General features: G+C 46.3%; 1 protein-coding gene across 2 annotated transcripts in view; it reads left to right on the top strand.

Moving 5' to 3' along the window:
* Positions 1-17,101, top strand: part of DPYSL3 (dihydropyrimidinase like 3) — an 83,165-nt gene that overhangs the window by 21,437 nt on the left and 44,627 nt on the right. The window contains exon 1 of one of the 2 annotated variants that reach the window (XM_030573293.1): positions 9,188-9,370. The exons of the other annotated variant lie outside the window; for it this stretch is intronic. Coding sequence (XP_030429153.1) covers positions 9,332-9,370 — 39 coding nt within the window. The 5' untranslated portion in view covers positions 9,188-9,331. Of the gene's footprint in view, positions 1-9,187; positions 9,371-17,101 lie in introns of those variants that run through there. 2 annotated transcript variants of the gene reach the window in all.

Raw genomic sequence — 17,101 nt, 5'->3', positions numbered from 1 at the left:
TGGGGGAATTCTGTGCCACTGCACATGCACAGAATTTATGCTCCACACAGATTTCTTTGCTTCTCCGTAGAAAAATGACTTTCTGATGGAGAAGCAAAGGGAAGCCACAAGAGTGGTCATGCAGCCCTCCCCAGCGGTATGTTTTGGGTGCCCAGGGCAGGCGCAGAGAGGTAAATCACTGTGGGGCAGGAGGCAGGACTGGAAAAGACCAGTGGCTCCTACCCCATGCTGGACTCAGCGGCTAACCTGGGCTGGGGAGGATGGGACTTCCTCTTCCCCTGCACAGCATCCAGGGCTGGGTCAAACCCACCTCCAGATTTCTCCCCAGCTGCAGGAAGTTCTGTGAACTCCCCGCCCCTGCTTCCTGCACCCATTGCTCCTCAGCTGCAGGGGGAGGGATCCCTGTACAAGGGAACTGTTCCCCCATGCGCCCAACCCCCATGCATTCAGACTTCCTCATACCTAGATCCTCCCACCAAGCCTCACCCACCCACACTCAGAACCCCCTCGATGAACCCCACTCCCTCTGCACCTGGACCACCCCAATGAGCCATCCACACCCAGATCCCCACGCCACTGACCCCCAACCAGTTGCACCTGGATCCCCAACCCACTGAGCCCCACTCCCCCAGCATCTGGACAGAGTCCCCCACACCCAGAACTCCCTGCTGAACTATATCCCCCCCCCATACCCAGATGTCCCCCGCAGAGTCCCAACCATCTTCACCTGGAGCCCCCTGCAGAGTCCAATTACCATTGTACCCAACCCCCCCCAACAAACCCCATGCATCCAGATCCCCTCCACACCCGCATCCCCCACTGAGCCTCCCACACCCAGATTGCCCCACACAGAACCCTCCCAACCCACACCTGAATCTACCCACACTAAACCCCTCCACACTTGGATCCTGCCTTGCTGAGCCTGCCTGCCCACACCTGGTGCACCTGGCATGGAGGGGCAGGCCTGGTCCTTGCACTGTGTCATGGTTGGGTGCAGCCTCACTGCTGAGTCTGTGTCCCAGGAGGGGAAGTGGGGGAGGGGGGCTGCACAGTGATCTCTTACCTCTGTGCAGTCAGTGGCCTGTGTTCCCCAATGCAATGCTGGAGGCTCCACATTTCTTTGACAAATAAAATTTGCAGAGTTTAAAAATACTGTGTGCAGAATTTTAATTTTTTTTTGTGCCAAATTTTAAATTTTTTGGAGCAGAATGCCCTCAGGAGTAGTTATTGCAGAGGAATGAATTTGGCAGTCAGGCAAAATCAACTTATATCTCCTGGCCTGAAAAATGCATTAATCCAGTTGGAGTTTAGCAGAGGTAAAGCCCTTGTGCTTTTAAATGGGTGATATTTCCTTTAAAACAGTAAATCCAACATAAGAGGAGAGGTTGCTCAAAGTATTACATTGGTTGCTCTTTCTCCTTGTTTTCACTACCAAAGCAAATACAAGTGTATTCCAGTCAGGAGAAAACTGTCCACCGAGGAAAACATTGGTCATTTTCCCCCTTTCCTGCCTACACTGCCCCTTCTTTCTTTTGGCAGAGTTCATGTGCATCGAGCATGAATGGCTGCTTCTCAAATTCCTCCCCATTCGCATTTGCTCTGGAGTCTGATCTGTAAAGGTTGTGATGCCTGTACATACTGTATGTTGCCTCTGGGAGATGGTGTGGAAGCCAGCCTGATCATTAGGCAGTCGTGTTATGAAGGCGGGACAAAAACGTCTCTCTCCCCCTTTCATACACTTCGTCAGGATCAGGCCCTAAATTTCAAAATGGCAGCAGAGAGATCTGAGGTTAGCTGCTGGCTTCAGTGGTCCCTAAATGATCAAAAACATTGGTGGGAACTGCTAATCATTTAGAGCTGGATTGTCCCCTCTGCTTCCACAAGCAGTTCCACAGAAATTCCTGACCCTGTGGATCTCTGCTGGGGGCTTCAAAAGAAGAGGCTTCACAGTTCTTTTGCATCAACCCTCGTCTCCAAGGTTTATGGATATTGGGGCTCCCGGAGGTGCTGGGAGCAGGGCACCAGCTGTTCCCCAGGGACCAGCTCTAGCAACCCCATGGATATCTCAGCAGAGATCCAATTGGGAACAAATGCGTCTTGAAGCAGCATTTATCCTTGCAGTGCTCTCCTTCTAAGGACTCCACTGCATGGCATTGAGGGGGCTCTGCCAATGGGAGCCTGTCTCCTGGCGGAGAGGTGGGAATAATTTTAAAGAATATGCATACAGCAAAAACGGAATGATGGGGAATATGCTCGTCTTTAGAGCAGCTGGCTGAGAGTTAGGTCTGACTCCTGGGTTCTATTTGTTGCTGTGCCACTGACTTGTTCTGTGTCCGCTTAAGTTCCCTGTGCCTTAGTGTTTGTAAGGATTCAAGGGTGCAGGTCTAGAGCCCATGGCTGTGTAGGTCCTGGATCTCTGACGCTCCCTTGTCACCACCAAGACATGGGCAAAGCAGCATCTCACATCCTAAATCTGGAAGCTCTGGCCCCACAGGAAGTTCTATTGGAGCACCCAAGACCTGTAGCACCCGCTCCTTAAGCCAGGAAGTGAGATGGGTGGGCTCTCTGAGCAACTGTGCAGCTTTCTACTGTGGTGACATTGGACCTCGCTCTTGCCTGCTTCCTGCAGTCCTAATCCCACCGAGTTCCTGATTCCTGTTGTGCTCCTGATGTGCTCGTCATTCCTAACTCCCATCTGGTTCTTGCTCATGCCTGATCCTGGCCTCTCTCCGGTTCCTGCCCTTTCACTTTGCTTCTGACCATCAGCTTCTAATCCTGACTCCGAAAATTTCTGACTCTGGCTCAATCCTTGGCTCTGGCATTTGGTACCTGAACCTGACTCAGATCCTCAGCTTCAATTCCTGGTCCTGACTCTGGCTAAACCCCAGTTGACACTGGCTCTGTCCCCTGCTTCTGTTCTCTGACGTGGACATTGGCTCTGACCACTAGACCTGACACCTGCTCTGACCACTGGGAAAGACCACCTGTGTCCTTCCTCCTAACAGGGCTGGCAAGAAAACAGAAATTCCATTTCACAAAACGTTTAGAGGTTTTGCAATGCGTCATTTCATTTTGATCTGAAATGACATGGAAACCTTTACAATTTTTTTGTGAAAAAACATGAGAGAAAGAGAGAGACACCCCCAGGGCACTCCTCTAGGATATTGGAGACCCAGGTTCAGGTCCCTGCTCCTGAGTCTCCTGCATCTCAGGTGAGAACCTTAATCACCGGGCTATTGGCTAAACTGGGGTGGAGGTGGGGGTATCTCTTCCCTGTCCCTGATGTCCAGAAATTGCATGCTGGACCAGAGGAAAATTTAATCAAAACCAATATGTTTCAGAAAAAAGAAAATCCGTTTCAGTGATTTTTCCAATCTCTACTCAGTGTACCTACCTGTCTAATACCTGCAGTTACTGGAATGGGTTGTGACTGACTTCTGAGCATAAAGTATACTAGATCAGAGTTGGGGTTTGTTTAGATTATAAACTCTTTGAGACAGAGGCTGTCTTTTGCTGTGTACTGATTGAGACCTTCGGGCATTGCCATTCTATTAACAATAGCAAAGGTTGTTCTCTGAGTGTCTAATGTGAATTAGATTTTTTAAAAGAAATTTTAAACTATAAAGATATCATAGTATTTATCAAAATCACTTGAGAGGGACACAGTTGACTTAAAATTACATTCTGCCTGAATATTTATTACATTGTACAAGTAAGTGCAAAGATGAAAGAGATTACAGGGAAAAAACCCTTCATTCTTTTCATATTGTTTACCCTGTGCACCATATTACAGCACTTTGTGCCTGTTGTTTGTGTGGGTGTCAAACATTTACAGGGAGAGAAAAAATATTGAAAATATGGAAACTTGCTAGTACAGCCACAATACTCCTCCACAGGATCTTAACATGGTAAACGAGGCTGCAGATACAGGTTAGGCCAGGGAGGCTGTTACAGAGATCTCTCTGATCATTTGTATGCCAATACCTAGAATGCTTTTTGGATGCACTCAGCTATTTTATAGTGGTTCCAGCTTTGAAAACAAAACAAAAGATGAGAGGGGGTAGGGTGGAGGGTGATGCCTATCTATGCAATGTATGTTCTATTCTCTGAGCTTTGAGCCTGAAATTTGCACTGGGCTTTCCCCACTTTTAGCTGTGTGGAAACTAATGGATGAAACACCCAGATGACACCTCTCTCTCACTCTCTCTTTAGATACCGCCTCATGTCATCAGGTGACATGAGCTATAGGAAATTGTCCTACACATCCGGAGCACTAGCAAAGGCAAGAATTATGCATTTGGCCAGACAGAGAGAAAAATTTTGGCTAGCTTTTGTTGGGATCATGAGCCCAGGATAGCTTATCTCAGATGTTTACCCTAGTGGTTGAATGCACAAACTGAATATTTTTCCAGTTGCACAGAGTTAAACCAGCCATCTTCCTTGGGGCAGGACTGCCTTTTTGTTCTGTGTTCGTACAGTGCCTAGCACAATGGGACTTCTAGCCACTACCATAATACAAATATTAAATAATAATAATAATAATTAATAATAATGAATAAACCAAGATCCTGCAGCCAGCTGGGAAAGTGTAAATGCTTTTGGTTCTGCCAGCTCTTGTGATATTTAGGTTTTTACATAAAGTCCCAGCTTCTGGAGGTGGGTGAATTTGAGAATCTCAGCTTTTGGAGTATTTTTAGACAAAGTACGTTTTTAGCCCTTGTGGCTTCACAGAAAATTTTGCAAATGTGACCCCAGCACACTCTAAAAACTGAAATTAAGTAAAAAGAACCCACATTTATTATTTTTTTAAATCTCAGGATTTTTAAGCCTACCTGAGGATTTTTAGAGGTCTGACTCATGAGTTTTGAATGTTTACAGTTGACAATACCTGTCTTGTGCTTGCATATATACAGTATACATAGGGAGGAGATGTGCTCAGCAGTGGGTTTTGAAATGCCTAGACTCTTTAGAGAACACTGAGTTTAAACCCTGGAGGGCTGGTTGATCTCTTTGTACTTGCTGATCATGGTTCTCATCATGTAAATAGGGTTAAGCTAGTTGTTCACTGTCTCTGTTCTCTTAGAATCTGTATACAGAATCTTTATTTGTTTTTACTTGCTCATCCCTTAGGGCGGGGGTTTCAAACTGGGGGTCGGGACCCCTCAGGGGGCTGAGAGGTTATTACGGGTTGGGGGGGTTGCAAACTGCCAGCCTCGACCCCAAACCCCACTTTGCCTCCAGCATTTATAATGGTGTTAAATATATAAAAAAGTGTTTTAAATGTATAAGTGGAGTTGCACTCAGAGGCTTGCTATGTGAAAGGGCTCACCAGTACAAAAGTTTGAGAACCACTGCCCTAGGGTTACACCTGGCTGGTATTTGACTGGCCTGCCTGGTTTTTCTATAGATTTGCAGAAAAATAATTTAATCTGCCCATGTTTTATGTGGGTCTAAAGATTTGCATTATCACCACAAGACACTGGGATATCTAATGTTAAAGTTTCTGTGCCTGGCTAAAGATGCTGCAGTGTTCCCGCTTCCACAGTTTAAGCGAAAACAGACCAAAACTGCTGAAAATACAATACTGTCTGCCCACCAACACTCAAGTGCACGGTGGGCAGTGTGAGATTGGGTTTGAGTCACATGAGAGTGAGGAGACCTGCAATGTTATCAATCTTATCTCTATGTGTTATCTGTCTAGATACTAGAAGTGGCCCTTGAAGAGAGTGGGTTGCCAGTTGCCTTGTGGTTGGAGTTGCAGTGGGCTTGCCTTGTGCTGGGAGCAGGTGCGGGGTTTTTTTTGCATTTTGAAGTTGATAACCTTACCATCCCCATGGTGGCTAGGCAAAAAATGAAGTGCAACAAAGTTTTTATAGGTCTGATCCTCTAAGCCTTCACCATTGCAATCAGTACAGTCAGAGTTCACCCCACAGAGAGCTTGCCAATATGGAACTGTCTGCAGTAGCCCCCACAAAAAGCCCTACAGCCTTTCCCTGTGCTGATCCAACCAATCATAACAAATATCCCAGTGACTGGCTAGGGCAGGGGTTCTCAAACTTCATTGCAATGTGACCCACTTCTGACAACGAAAATTACTTCATGACCCCAGATGGGGGGACCGAAGCCTGAGCCTGCCCAAGCCCCACTACCCTGCAGAGGGAGGAGGGCCAAAGCCTGAGCCCCATTGCTCCTGGTAGGGGGCCAAAGCTGAAGCTCAAGGGCTTCAGCCCCAGGCCAGGGACCAGCAACCTGAGTCCTGCTTCGGCCTGGGGGCCTAGGCTTCAGCCTCGGGCCCTAGCAAGTCTAAGCCAGCCCTGGCGACCTCAAAGGGGGTCGGGACCCAGTTTGAGAACTGCTGGGCTAGGTGTGATAAGCTGCACAGGTGGAACCTGAATTCTACAGGTGGAACCCTCCACAGGAAATGCCCTGCCTTGGGCAGCCCTCAGAGCACGGAGCTAGGGACTGTCAGCAAAGGGGAAAAATTTCAGGTATGATCCAAAGCCTGTTGAAGGTACAGTAGAACCTCAGAGTTTTGAACACGAGAGGTATGAACTGACCAGTGAAGCACACACCTCATTTGCAACTGAAAGTACACAATCAAGCAGCAGCCGAGACCAAAAAAAAAAAAAAGCAAATACAGGACAGTACTGTGTTAAATATAAAAGCAGCATTTTTCTTCTGCATAGTAAAGTTTCAAAGCTATATTAAGGTAATGTTCAGTTGTAAGCTTTTGAAAGAACAACTATAATGTTTCATTCAGCATTACGAAAAACCTCCATTCTGGAGATGTTCGTAACTCTGAGGGCTTGTCTACATCACAAAGTTGCAGCGCTGGTGAGGGGGTTACAGCGCTGCAACTTAGGAGGTGTACACATCTGCAGGGCATCACCAGCGCTGCAACTCCCTGTTTGCAGCGCTGGCCGTACTCCCGTTTTGTCTCGGGTGTAGAGGATCCAGCGCTGGTGATCCAGCGCTGGTAATCAAGTGTAGACACTTACCAGCGCTTTTCTTGACCTCCGTGGAATAAGCAGGTATCCCAGCATACCTGAGGAAGCCTCTGGTAATCAAGCTGGTCTCCTTCCCCGGTTTGCTCTCGCGTTCCCCGAACCCCGAGCAAGCAGGTCTCCTTCCCTGCGGTTTGCAGGGGGGTTCGGGGAACGCGAGAGCAAACCCCGGCGAAGCTGGTCTCCTTCCCCGGTTTGCTCTCGCATTCCCCGAACAAGCAGGTCTCCTTCCCTGCGGTTTGCAGAGTGGTTCGGGGAACGCGAGAGCAAACCGCGGCGAAGCTGGTCTCCTTCCCCGGTTTGCTCTCGCGTTCCCCGAACCCCTGTGCAAGCAGGTCTCCTTCCCTGCGGTTTGCAGGGGGGTTCGGGGAACGCGAGAGCAAACCGCGGCGAAGCTGGTCTCCTTCCCCGGTTTGCTCTCGCGTTCCCCGAACAAGCAGGTCTCCTTCCCTGCGGTTTGCAGGGGGGTTCGGGGAACGCGAGAGCAAACCGCGGCGAAGTTGGTCTCCTTCCCCGGTTTGCTCTCGCGTTCCCCGAACCCCCTTGAAGCCGCCCAACAGCGCTGTAGTATGGCCACATCTAACACCACTTGCAGCGCTGGTTGCTGTAAGTGTGGCCACTCTGCAGCGCTGGCCCTATACAGCTGTACTAATACAGCTGTAACAACCAGCGCTGCAAAATTTTAGATGTAGACATACCCTGAGGCTCTACTGTAAATGTGAGCCTTTCCATTGGCTTCAGTGGGCTTCGGACCAGGCCCTTAGGGAGTGTCTACACTGCAGCTGGGAGCGAGCCTGGCTCCACAGATTTGCGCTAAGGGGGCTTGCACTAAAAATAGCTGTGTAGAATTTGCTGTTCAGGCTGGAGATCCAGAATTGCGATGTCTACACAGCTATTTGTAGCCAGCTAGCATGCAAGCCCCATAGGGTGAGTCCACAGAAACAGGCTGCGAGGCTCGCTTTCAGATTCTGTGAAGACATGCCCTAATGTTCACTTAATAAATATATATTTGGGATGGCGCCTAAAGGACGGGATTAAATGCACAAGGGACAGAGATACTGGGGAGGAGGCTCTAGGCACCAGCAAAAATCAAGCACATGCATGGGGGGTGGCACAATTTGAGGGGAGGCATTCTGGACACTTTTTTTTTTTTTGCTTTGACAACGCTCCCTGAGGTTTTTTGGTTTTTTTTGCTTCGGGCAGCAAAAAGCCTAGAGCTGGCCCTGCCCACATCCTATAGATGCACACAGGGCCGGCTTTAGGCCGATTCGCCTGATTCCCTGGAATCAGGCCCTGCACCAGCGCCTTTTTAATTTTTACTCACCTGGCAGTGCTCCAGGTCTTCGTTGACATTTTGGCGGCAGGCCCTTCACTCGCTCCGGGTCTTCAGTGGCATTTTGGCGGTGGGTCCCTGAGTGCCGCCAAAGACCCAGAGTGAGTGAAGCACCTGCTGCCAAAGTGCCGCCGAAGACCCACAGTGCTGCCAGGAGAGTACGAATCAGGCCCCGCACTTGCTAAAGCTGTCCCTGGATGCACAGGCTTGTTAACAAATTGGGACAAAACAATTCCTGCTGCATTAATATCAAGGACATATGCCCCCCTCTTCTACATACCTTAATTTAGCATTGCAAATGGATTCAAATCCTGTGCATGGAGAGTCAAGGACCAGCAGAGAGGGTGCAGCCAGCCATCTGCTAATGGAACACAAGGGATTTTGCTAGGTCTAGGTGAGAGGGAAAGATGCAGCTTCCTCTGCAAAGGGAGGGGTGAGCATAACAGATGAGAATCCAGCCGCTACCGCTGCTCTTTGGTCTGTTTTATGCGTTGGTGTTTAGGGATTAGCGGGCTAGTTCTTTCTCTCTTTGCAGCTTCATCCCTGGGGATTTTGTGTGGACCCACCCTTCTGCCCCCGCCCTCCTTTGCAGCTCCGGGCTCAGGCCTCTCGCTGCTCCCCCTGGCGGGCGCCGCGCCTCACCGCAGCAGCTGCGCAAAGTGGGTGAGGCAAATGAAACAAGCAGAGAGAGGGAAACAAATCAATAGAGGGAGAGACTCAGGGAGGGAGGAGCCGCTTGATCAGCCATTCGTGTCTCACAGGGTCCCAGCTGGCACGGGGAAAAAGGGGTGTGTGTGAGGACTGACTATTGTGTAAAACAAGGGGGGGGGAGACAGAAGGAGAAAGAAAAGGGGGGAGAGGAAGGGGGGGACACGAAGCATCATTTGTTCCACCTGATCTTGGGCAAAGCACCGGTCTAGACAGACGCCAGCTTGCAAAAGGGGCTCAGGTTGGAGGGTAGGAGCCGGCTCTGTCCCTGCGGCAGGAGATCACCATGTCCTACCAAGGCAAGAAGAACATCCCCAGGATAACAGTGAGTGCCTTACTCCTCTTCACCCTACGCCTCCCCTGTTCCTCCTCTTGTATGTTTTGTATCAGCCCCGCACTGCTTCCCTCCCTGTCCCCGTATTGCTCGAAAGGATCCTGTGCAAAATGTGATCTTTACTTGTTGGGTATTCTTGGGGCAGTAAATCTTGCAGCTTGCAAAGAGTTGGGGAGAGAATTTTAAACCCTGCATTTTTTTATCGGGGGCAAACGATTTTCCTTGGTGTGAAACCCATTTGCGGTGCCCACCACTTCCCGTTGGTTGGACTAAATGCAGTTGTCATGCATGGCACAAACCGATGGTCGCTTTGCAAACTATGGTGCAGTCGACTCACCCCTGCGATTAGCAAAAGGGATTGTGCGTTTGTGCCTGGTTGTGCATCTGTGTGCGGTGGATTAACTGACGTTCAGTTTAATGGAACTTGTGTATGTCCCCCTTCTCACCCACCCACTCACTGCATAGCAGCAAGAGGCTTTTGCAGTGTTTTCCTTCCTCTTCGGACAGCCGTTGTCTTTTTGGACGAGGAACAAAATGAGCTGGGGGGAAATTGACCTTTCAATTCAGAGACTGGGCTGGATTTTTAAGTAAGGAAACAATTTGATCGCTATCTTGTGATTATGTCACTCCTTATCTTGAGCAGAGACAGGCTTTTCCCTCCTGCTCTTTTGCAGTTTCTTTTCATTACTGCATATATGGGTGCATCATGTGCTTTGCTGGTGCAAATGAGGTGAAAATAGGAACTGATTCATCTGCAGAAGCGAAAGTCAGGATTTAAAAATAAGGAAAGTCGCCAAACTGATCAAGAATAAAAGCAGCAATTTCCCCCCTCCTTTGCAACTAAACAGATGCACTACAAATCTTTTGTGTTGGGGGAGATGGGGTAGGTGTCAGATGGGCAAGGTGGGAGGAAAAATGCAATGAAATGTAATAATCAGACTCAGTAGCTGCATCCCTCTTGCTGTGCCCTGTAAGTGCCTTTCCAGTGTATAAATATCCCACCCTGATTTATTGTCTATGCAATGAAATGCATTGTGGTAAGGGTACTCTCTTGGTCTCCAGTAGGCCTTGGCTGGGGTTTATTGTTACTGGCTTAAATGCATGCAAGGAGTGCAGCTGTGCTTTGTCTCCAGTGAATTTAATTAAACCTTTGTGGTATGGGGGGTGTATTGGGGAAATGGGAGGTTACTCCATCTTTGTAAGGCAGACAAAGGAAGCATAAGCAAATGGAAAAAAAAGTCTTTGCAGATGCCTGGCCTTTAAATATACTTGTTTAAATAATTAATTCTCTAAACTACCTTTTTATTTGTTCATAAATTACATTGATTCAGAACATTTTATTGATCAGAGCCTTTTGTTTTGTTAGCCTACCTGAGAGATCCTTGGATTTAGAACATCTTCTTTATCTGTGTTGGTGTTCGTATATAAATTTTAATGACGTCTATGGCATGTGAGCAAGCACATTTTAGTACCTTTGAGCTTCTCAAAGGAGCAAGTCTTTATCGCTGCAAGCTTGTAAATTTCACTGGGAGAAACCCAACAATTTCACTAAGGTGTTATAGTCTCCAAAGCAGTTCCACTGAAAGGTACAGTTATAAACACAGTGACAGAATCGCATAGCATCAAGCCTCTCTATCTTTTTAAATGCCATCTATTATGAAACCTGTCCAGGGCTGCAGGGGATAATGATATGGAGACTTCATATAGAGATGATATCTGCTTGATACTCATAGCAGTATAGACTACGATTCCTGAGTGTTACAGAATAATTTAGATTATTTAATGTATTAAAACACTTTTGGTGTGTGTGTAAATGTCTTTGTATGTAATCTAATTCTTATTGTCTTCAAAGGGTTTTAAAAATCAATGCAATTAAGAGGTATGTATATTAGGCAAGTTCAAAACAACAGAGTGTGTTTTACAGTCACAGTAGCTTTTTTTCATCCAGAGACTGCAAGGTATTATCTAAATGTAAAACATTATCAGCTAAATTACTCGATATATACTGCTCCTTTATCTGCTGCATCAGGTGCAGCAGTTTCACTGTCTGAAGCTCTATGCAGTAGCACAGGGTGACCACACCTACTCTCAGAGTGCCTTCATCATGCCACTTCTCAGGAAAGAGAAAGAGGCTTGGACGACATGTTTTCTCTGAAGCCACAGGAAGCCTTCTGCATGGGTGTCCTGTCAACACTTCCAGATGCTGGGCTTTCTATGGGATTTTTCATGTTCTAATCTATCCTGCTACTTCCTCTTTGGGACACAGCCTCTATCTCTGTTGTGGGGTCATTTGTTTCTGGACTACAGGAAAATGGGAGGCTGTGTGCATGTTCTTCCTGTGAAGGTGATCCTGGGCTATACAGCTAGCCACCTCATTGATATTTTGTTTTCCTCCTGAATTGTGTATAACTCTGCTTTCCTACTGGGAGTGATTCAGGCTGTAAGATGAAAGAGGAGAATTCTATTTGAGAACTAAAATATTTTCTTTAACATCCAAATGCAAACAAAATCCTGTCTGAAAGATATTAAAAAGAACATGGCACAGAGGGAATTTGTCTTCAATTTAAAACAACTCTTTGCTCTTTTTCTGCAACCTTTTATATGAGGATCTCAGACTACTTTACATATGCTGGGCCTGCTCTTCCTGAATTCAATAGGAATTTTTGCTACTGAAAACAGGGTCTCACTCATTATTAATCTCACAGTGCCACATTTTTCTTTCCAATAAATCCTTACATCAAACTACTGAAGCTTTAAAGGCTATGGTCAATTGTGATTGCACCATTTGACTTTCTTTTCCTAGTAACCCTCTTGGCCACTTTTAAAGCTTTGCAATTACTGCAGTATTTTTGCTCTCCAGTACTCTGCTTTTCTGTCCTCTCTTGAAAGCCAATCCCAGCCTTTATTTGGGGTGGAAGGGAGTGAGGCACTATCTCTGAAGTTCTTGATTTCAGATGTCCTTGTACCAGGGAAAGTTCCTTGAGCTCTAAGGGTATGGCTACATTTGGAATTTCAAAGCGCTGCCCCGGCAGCGCTTTGAAGTGTGAGTGTAGTCAGAGCGGCAGCGCTGGGAGAGAGCTCTCCCAGCGCTGCATGTAAACCACATCCCTTACGGGTGTAGCGTGCAACGCTGGGAGTCGCGCTCCCAGCGCTGCTGCCCTGATTACACTGACGCTTTACAGCGCTGTATCTTGCAGCGCTCAGGGGGATGTTTTTTCACACCCCAGTTGCAGCGCTGTAAAGTGTGAGTGTAGCCAAGGCCTAGTAGAGGAAGCAATGAAGGAATGAATGTAGGCACATTTCTTATCTCTGGTTGGGAGTTCCACTCTCAACTGCTTCTGTTCTCAGGGAGAAATGAGCTTGTTCAATCATTCCATTAGCTGATGAGGGCTGCGGCCCACTATAGTCATGGTCACTGCTGCATATCATCTTTCAATAACTTTATAAGTTCCTTTTTTTTTAAGAATCCAAATTTGTCTCACCAGGGTGCATAGCAGCATCTATGGGTAAGTGGTCACCAGTGGAGTTACACATCTTATCAGAATAGAATTTGATGCTGTGTAACACCATTTGGAAATGAAGTAGCCCAAAGTATCTTCTATCATTACAGTTAAGATCACATGAATGCTGTGGCTATGAAGGCAAATGCAGCTGTTGGTCAGTACTCCAAGGTAGCTCACTTGGAGTCTTGGGCATGAGAAATGTGGTCTGTTGAGAGAGAGAATAATGTGCATAGCACAGTATCTCTCAAGAATGCAGTGGCTTGAGCTGTTCCCTCACTAATCACTAGCAACGGGCAGGAGGAAACTTGGTTTAGTGGCTTTTGTCCTGAAGGATGTGTTGGGATTTAGAGGCTATACAGTGCCTCGGAATTAGAAGCACTGGGAAATCAAAGGGATCTAGTTGTGGGACTCTGTGTACTTCCTCAGCCCTTTGGTTCCTCCCCCATGTCAAACAGCAAAATTGCAGCATAAACTGTCCCTTGGATTGACCATCTTATTATTGTTAGCGACTGTATAATTTTCTAGGAGGCCCAGAATTTTCCTGGTGAATCTGTTTCCAAGGGCTACTGGTGATAGGCAAGGAATCCAGTGCAATGGAGGAGTCAAGCGTTTGAGTGGTAGATGGTCAGTGAAGTGTATGTACAGTATTTATCTGCATGGGCTGGAAGGACTGCATAGAAATGGATTGTCGAGATGATAGAGATGGCTAAAGCGTGATACACATTGAAGGGGGACCACAGGGAGACCTGGAGCAGTTGATTTGGTTGGGCCCAGAATGTCTGTTGTATAGGATATGGGGACAAACACGGAGCAGCTGGAGAGGTATCAGATAATTCTTGGCTCATCCAGAAATATTACTTACTGTGTCAGGACTGTAAGTGCTGCAGCTTATACAGTGCCATAGAAGTTGAGGGCACTTTAGTGAATCATAAATGACATCCCTGCCATGAGGAGCTTATAGTTCATGTCAGTAACAAATCTTGGACCCCAGGTCAGGAGACAGTAATCTCAGCCCCTGAATTTCTATGAGCAGAGATGCTCCTGGTCACCTCCTTCCCCCATATTATCTTTAGATATTAGAGAAAGATAATTCACTCCTCTTTCCCTTAGGAGGTAGGTAAGCATTATTATCCCCATTTTGCTGAGTGAGAAACTGAGACCTAGAGAGGTGAAGTGACTTGTCTGAAATCATGCAGTAAGTATTTAGCAGAGTGATGGATAGAATCCAGATGTCGTGATTCTCAGTCTTGTGCTTTGACTGCTAGTTCCATCCTCCTCTCCAGATAGCATAGATTGGGGTTCTCAAACTTTTTCGTACTATGGACCAGGTTGTACTAGATAGCTTGTCTTGTGGCCAGTCCCATTCCATTCACAACTGCAAGTACCACCTGTCCCCCCATTCATGATTGCTTTAACACCTTTTATGGCAACTGCAACAATTGCATATGTGGAAAACCTGTGTTTAGCCTCTTTATTGTGATTTAGCATGCGAAACAAGCAAAAGGGCCACACCATGTGACCAGCCAGCTCTTTGCAGACTGCCAGCCGCTATGATTTACCCTATACCACCCATGTCCGGTAGAAAATAGCATGAGAATTATTGAGGTAGATAGGTATTTACCACCCCTACAGTTCCAAATCATGGCACTCATTGGGCTCTTGTATAAGTAGGAGGGGACAAAACTGGGATTCACTGGTATGAGAGGGGGACATCAAACCACTGGTGCAAGAACATCTTAGTTACCATTGTTGCTTTAATGAGAGGAGAATTTAAAGCCACACATCTGCTTCCATGGAATGCTTACCAATACTTTTGTGTCTTGTACACAGGGTGAGTGCTGCCATATCTGTCTAAAGGTAACATGCCTTTCTGAAATTGCTTCCTCTGGTCCATACAGCATCATGCTGTGAAGCATTACTTGCATACCCAATATTTTGGAACATCAGCTGAGTATGGACATGATAGAATGTAACTATTTTAAAAAAATAATGTATTACCTCAGTCAAAAATGCCAATGTCAAGAATGCAGGAAAAGGATAAAGGAATTGAGGAGTGAGATGTTTACTGTCTCACTAAGGATTTTGGCAAAGTTGCATTAGGAGGAAACTTTGAGCCAAGCTTAGATCCAACCAGGGTTGGGTGCATAGTCTGTGCCTGCAAAAGAAATGCACTTGGAACTTGTTGTGCAAAGCTTGTTATAGGATTAGTTTTCAGAGATTCTGTCACTGACTTTCAGTGGGATGTATGAGTGTGCAGCAGCTCCCGAAAATTAGGCCACATACTTGTGCCTGCAATCAGGTAGTGAGATGTGCAACAGTCTGTGACAAGAGGGCTGTGCCACTGACAAAATGACCTGCAGAGCCCTTACATCTGAGGATCTAATGGTGCCTTACAAATAGCAAGTCTTTCAACACCTCTCCACAGATCTATCCGTATCCCCATTTCACAGGGTACTAAACTAAGGTTACAGAGCGGAGAAGTGCATTTTTGTCCCAAGTCTAGCAGAGCCTGAAAGAGAGCCCAGGAATCCAGACTCTTGGTCTCTTCCATGTAACCCCATGACCATACTCTCTCCACAGTTCTTTGCATGTTGCAGATAAATGTCCCTTGGCCAACAATGGTTGGTGCTGCAGCCTGACGCTGGCTGGCATGGAGACTCGGTGGGTGTGGAAAAGCACAAATGAGCTTTGGCAGGGCGAACAGTGTCTTTATTGTAATCCGAGGCTGCTCTGAATGAACATGCTGCAGAAGCCCAGCCATTACTCAGGCCCATTTCCTCAAAAGTGTTTCAGTTTCTCCTCCTCCCCCCTACAAGTCCCCTTACATCTGGACATCTAAACAGATTCCAGAGCCCATAGACGTGAGGTCATTTCTAATGGATAGGAGGTAATGCAGATCTTCCTCTTTCTCATTTATATGGGGAGAGTGTCTGGCTCCAGCGCCCAGGACGAACCCCAGATAAAGCTGTATCCTTTTAATTGAGGCCTCATTCATCCTCTAGCATATAATATACAAATAAAGTCATTAGGGTCATTAGCAGTTATTAGCAATGAGCAGCCCTTCACATCTGCAACAAAATGGCCATTTAAATAAAAAAAAAAGTATCGTTCCTCAGATTATGTCATCATTTTATCCACTAATATTATAATAAAATCCCCCCTTAATGGCTTTAAGTTTTTTCATACCCTTATTTATGTAGCAGTCATTTGTCTCTCTTTATATTTTCAAGTCAGTGGAGTGAGGCATGTAGGAATCATTTTTCTTCCACCTGCAACTGCCTTGTCTTCCCCTCTCACTGATTGACTGTCCTTTCCCTTTCTAGAAGGAATGAATCCCAGGGGCCTGCTGGGAAAACAAGTCAGATTAAATTTATAAGGACATGGTTAAGATAAAAATCACAGATCCAGTCCTGCAATCTGATCTTGGCAGGCTTATCCTTATGTCATTGCAATGAAGTCCTCTAAGTGAGTGGGGTTCTGCATAGGTCTGCCTGTGTGGATCTGATTTCAGGATTGGGACAAGTGTTTGGGATTTTTTTTTTTTTAAATAATGTCCTTTCCTGTGTCATTTGCCCAGGTCCTTATTCTTCTGACACTTAGGAGTGAACATTTGGTAGGTTTGGTAGCAAGTGTTAGCAGGATTGACCCTTAGGTTGCAAATCTTGAGTTTTAAAATTCTAGTTCTTTCCCCACTTAACATTATTGTGTTTTGTAGGGATTCTTTTGTTACTGCTTAAAAAAGAAATGTTCAAAACTGGAGCCCAGACAGCTCAAGAGAATGATGCTGTCAGATGGTTGTTTTTAGTTCTTATTTTTCATTTACTGTCCTTTGTTTGAAGCGAAGATTAAACACTCTGTCCCTTTCCCATAACCCACATACTACTTACATGAGATGAATGTGTCCAGCAAGCACGTCAGTTCATGTAGCATATTTGTGCTGCAGTGATAAACTACCTGCACAGATTAAGAGAACAAGTAACTCTGCTTCTGCTCCTGTTGAAGTCATTGGGAGCATTGTTAATGGGCTCTGGAGCAGCTAATTGTGTGGTGTTAGTGAACTGCTGCAGGAGTAAGGGGGTGAGGATGGGGTGGTATTTTTGTATCTCACACACAAATGGTGGCCACCAAGCTTTTATTCAGTTTCTTAGCAGTGGACCTGACATTTATATTTCCCCATCAGATTCTAAATATAGATTAATCTTTGGCCCCAGCGAATCTG

This window comes from Gopherus evgoodei, chromosome 8 (genome assembly GCF_007399415.2).
Source record: "Gopherus evgoodei ecotype Sinaloan lineage chromosome 8, rGopEvg1_v1.p, whole genome shotgun sequence".
In the NCBI taxonomy this organism is placed as follows: domain Eukaryota; kingdom Metazoa; phylum Chordata; order Testudines; family Testudinidae; genus Gopherus; species Gopherus evgoodei.
The sequence above is the reverse complement of the archived record's forward strand: the minus strand, read 5'-3'. Positions and strand labels throughout refer to the sequence as shown.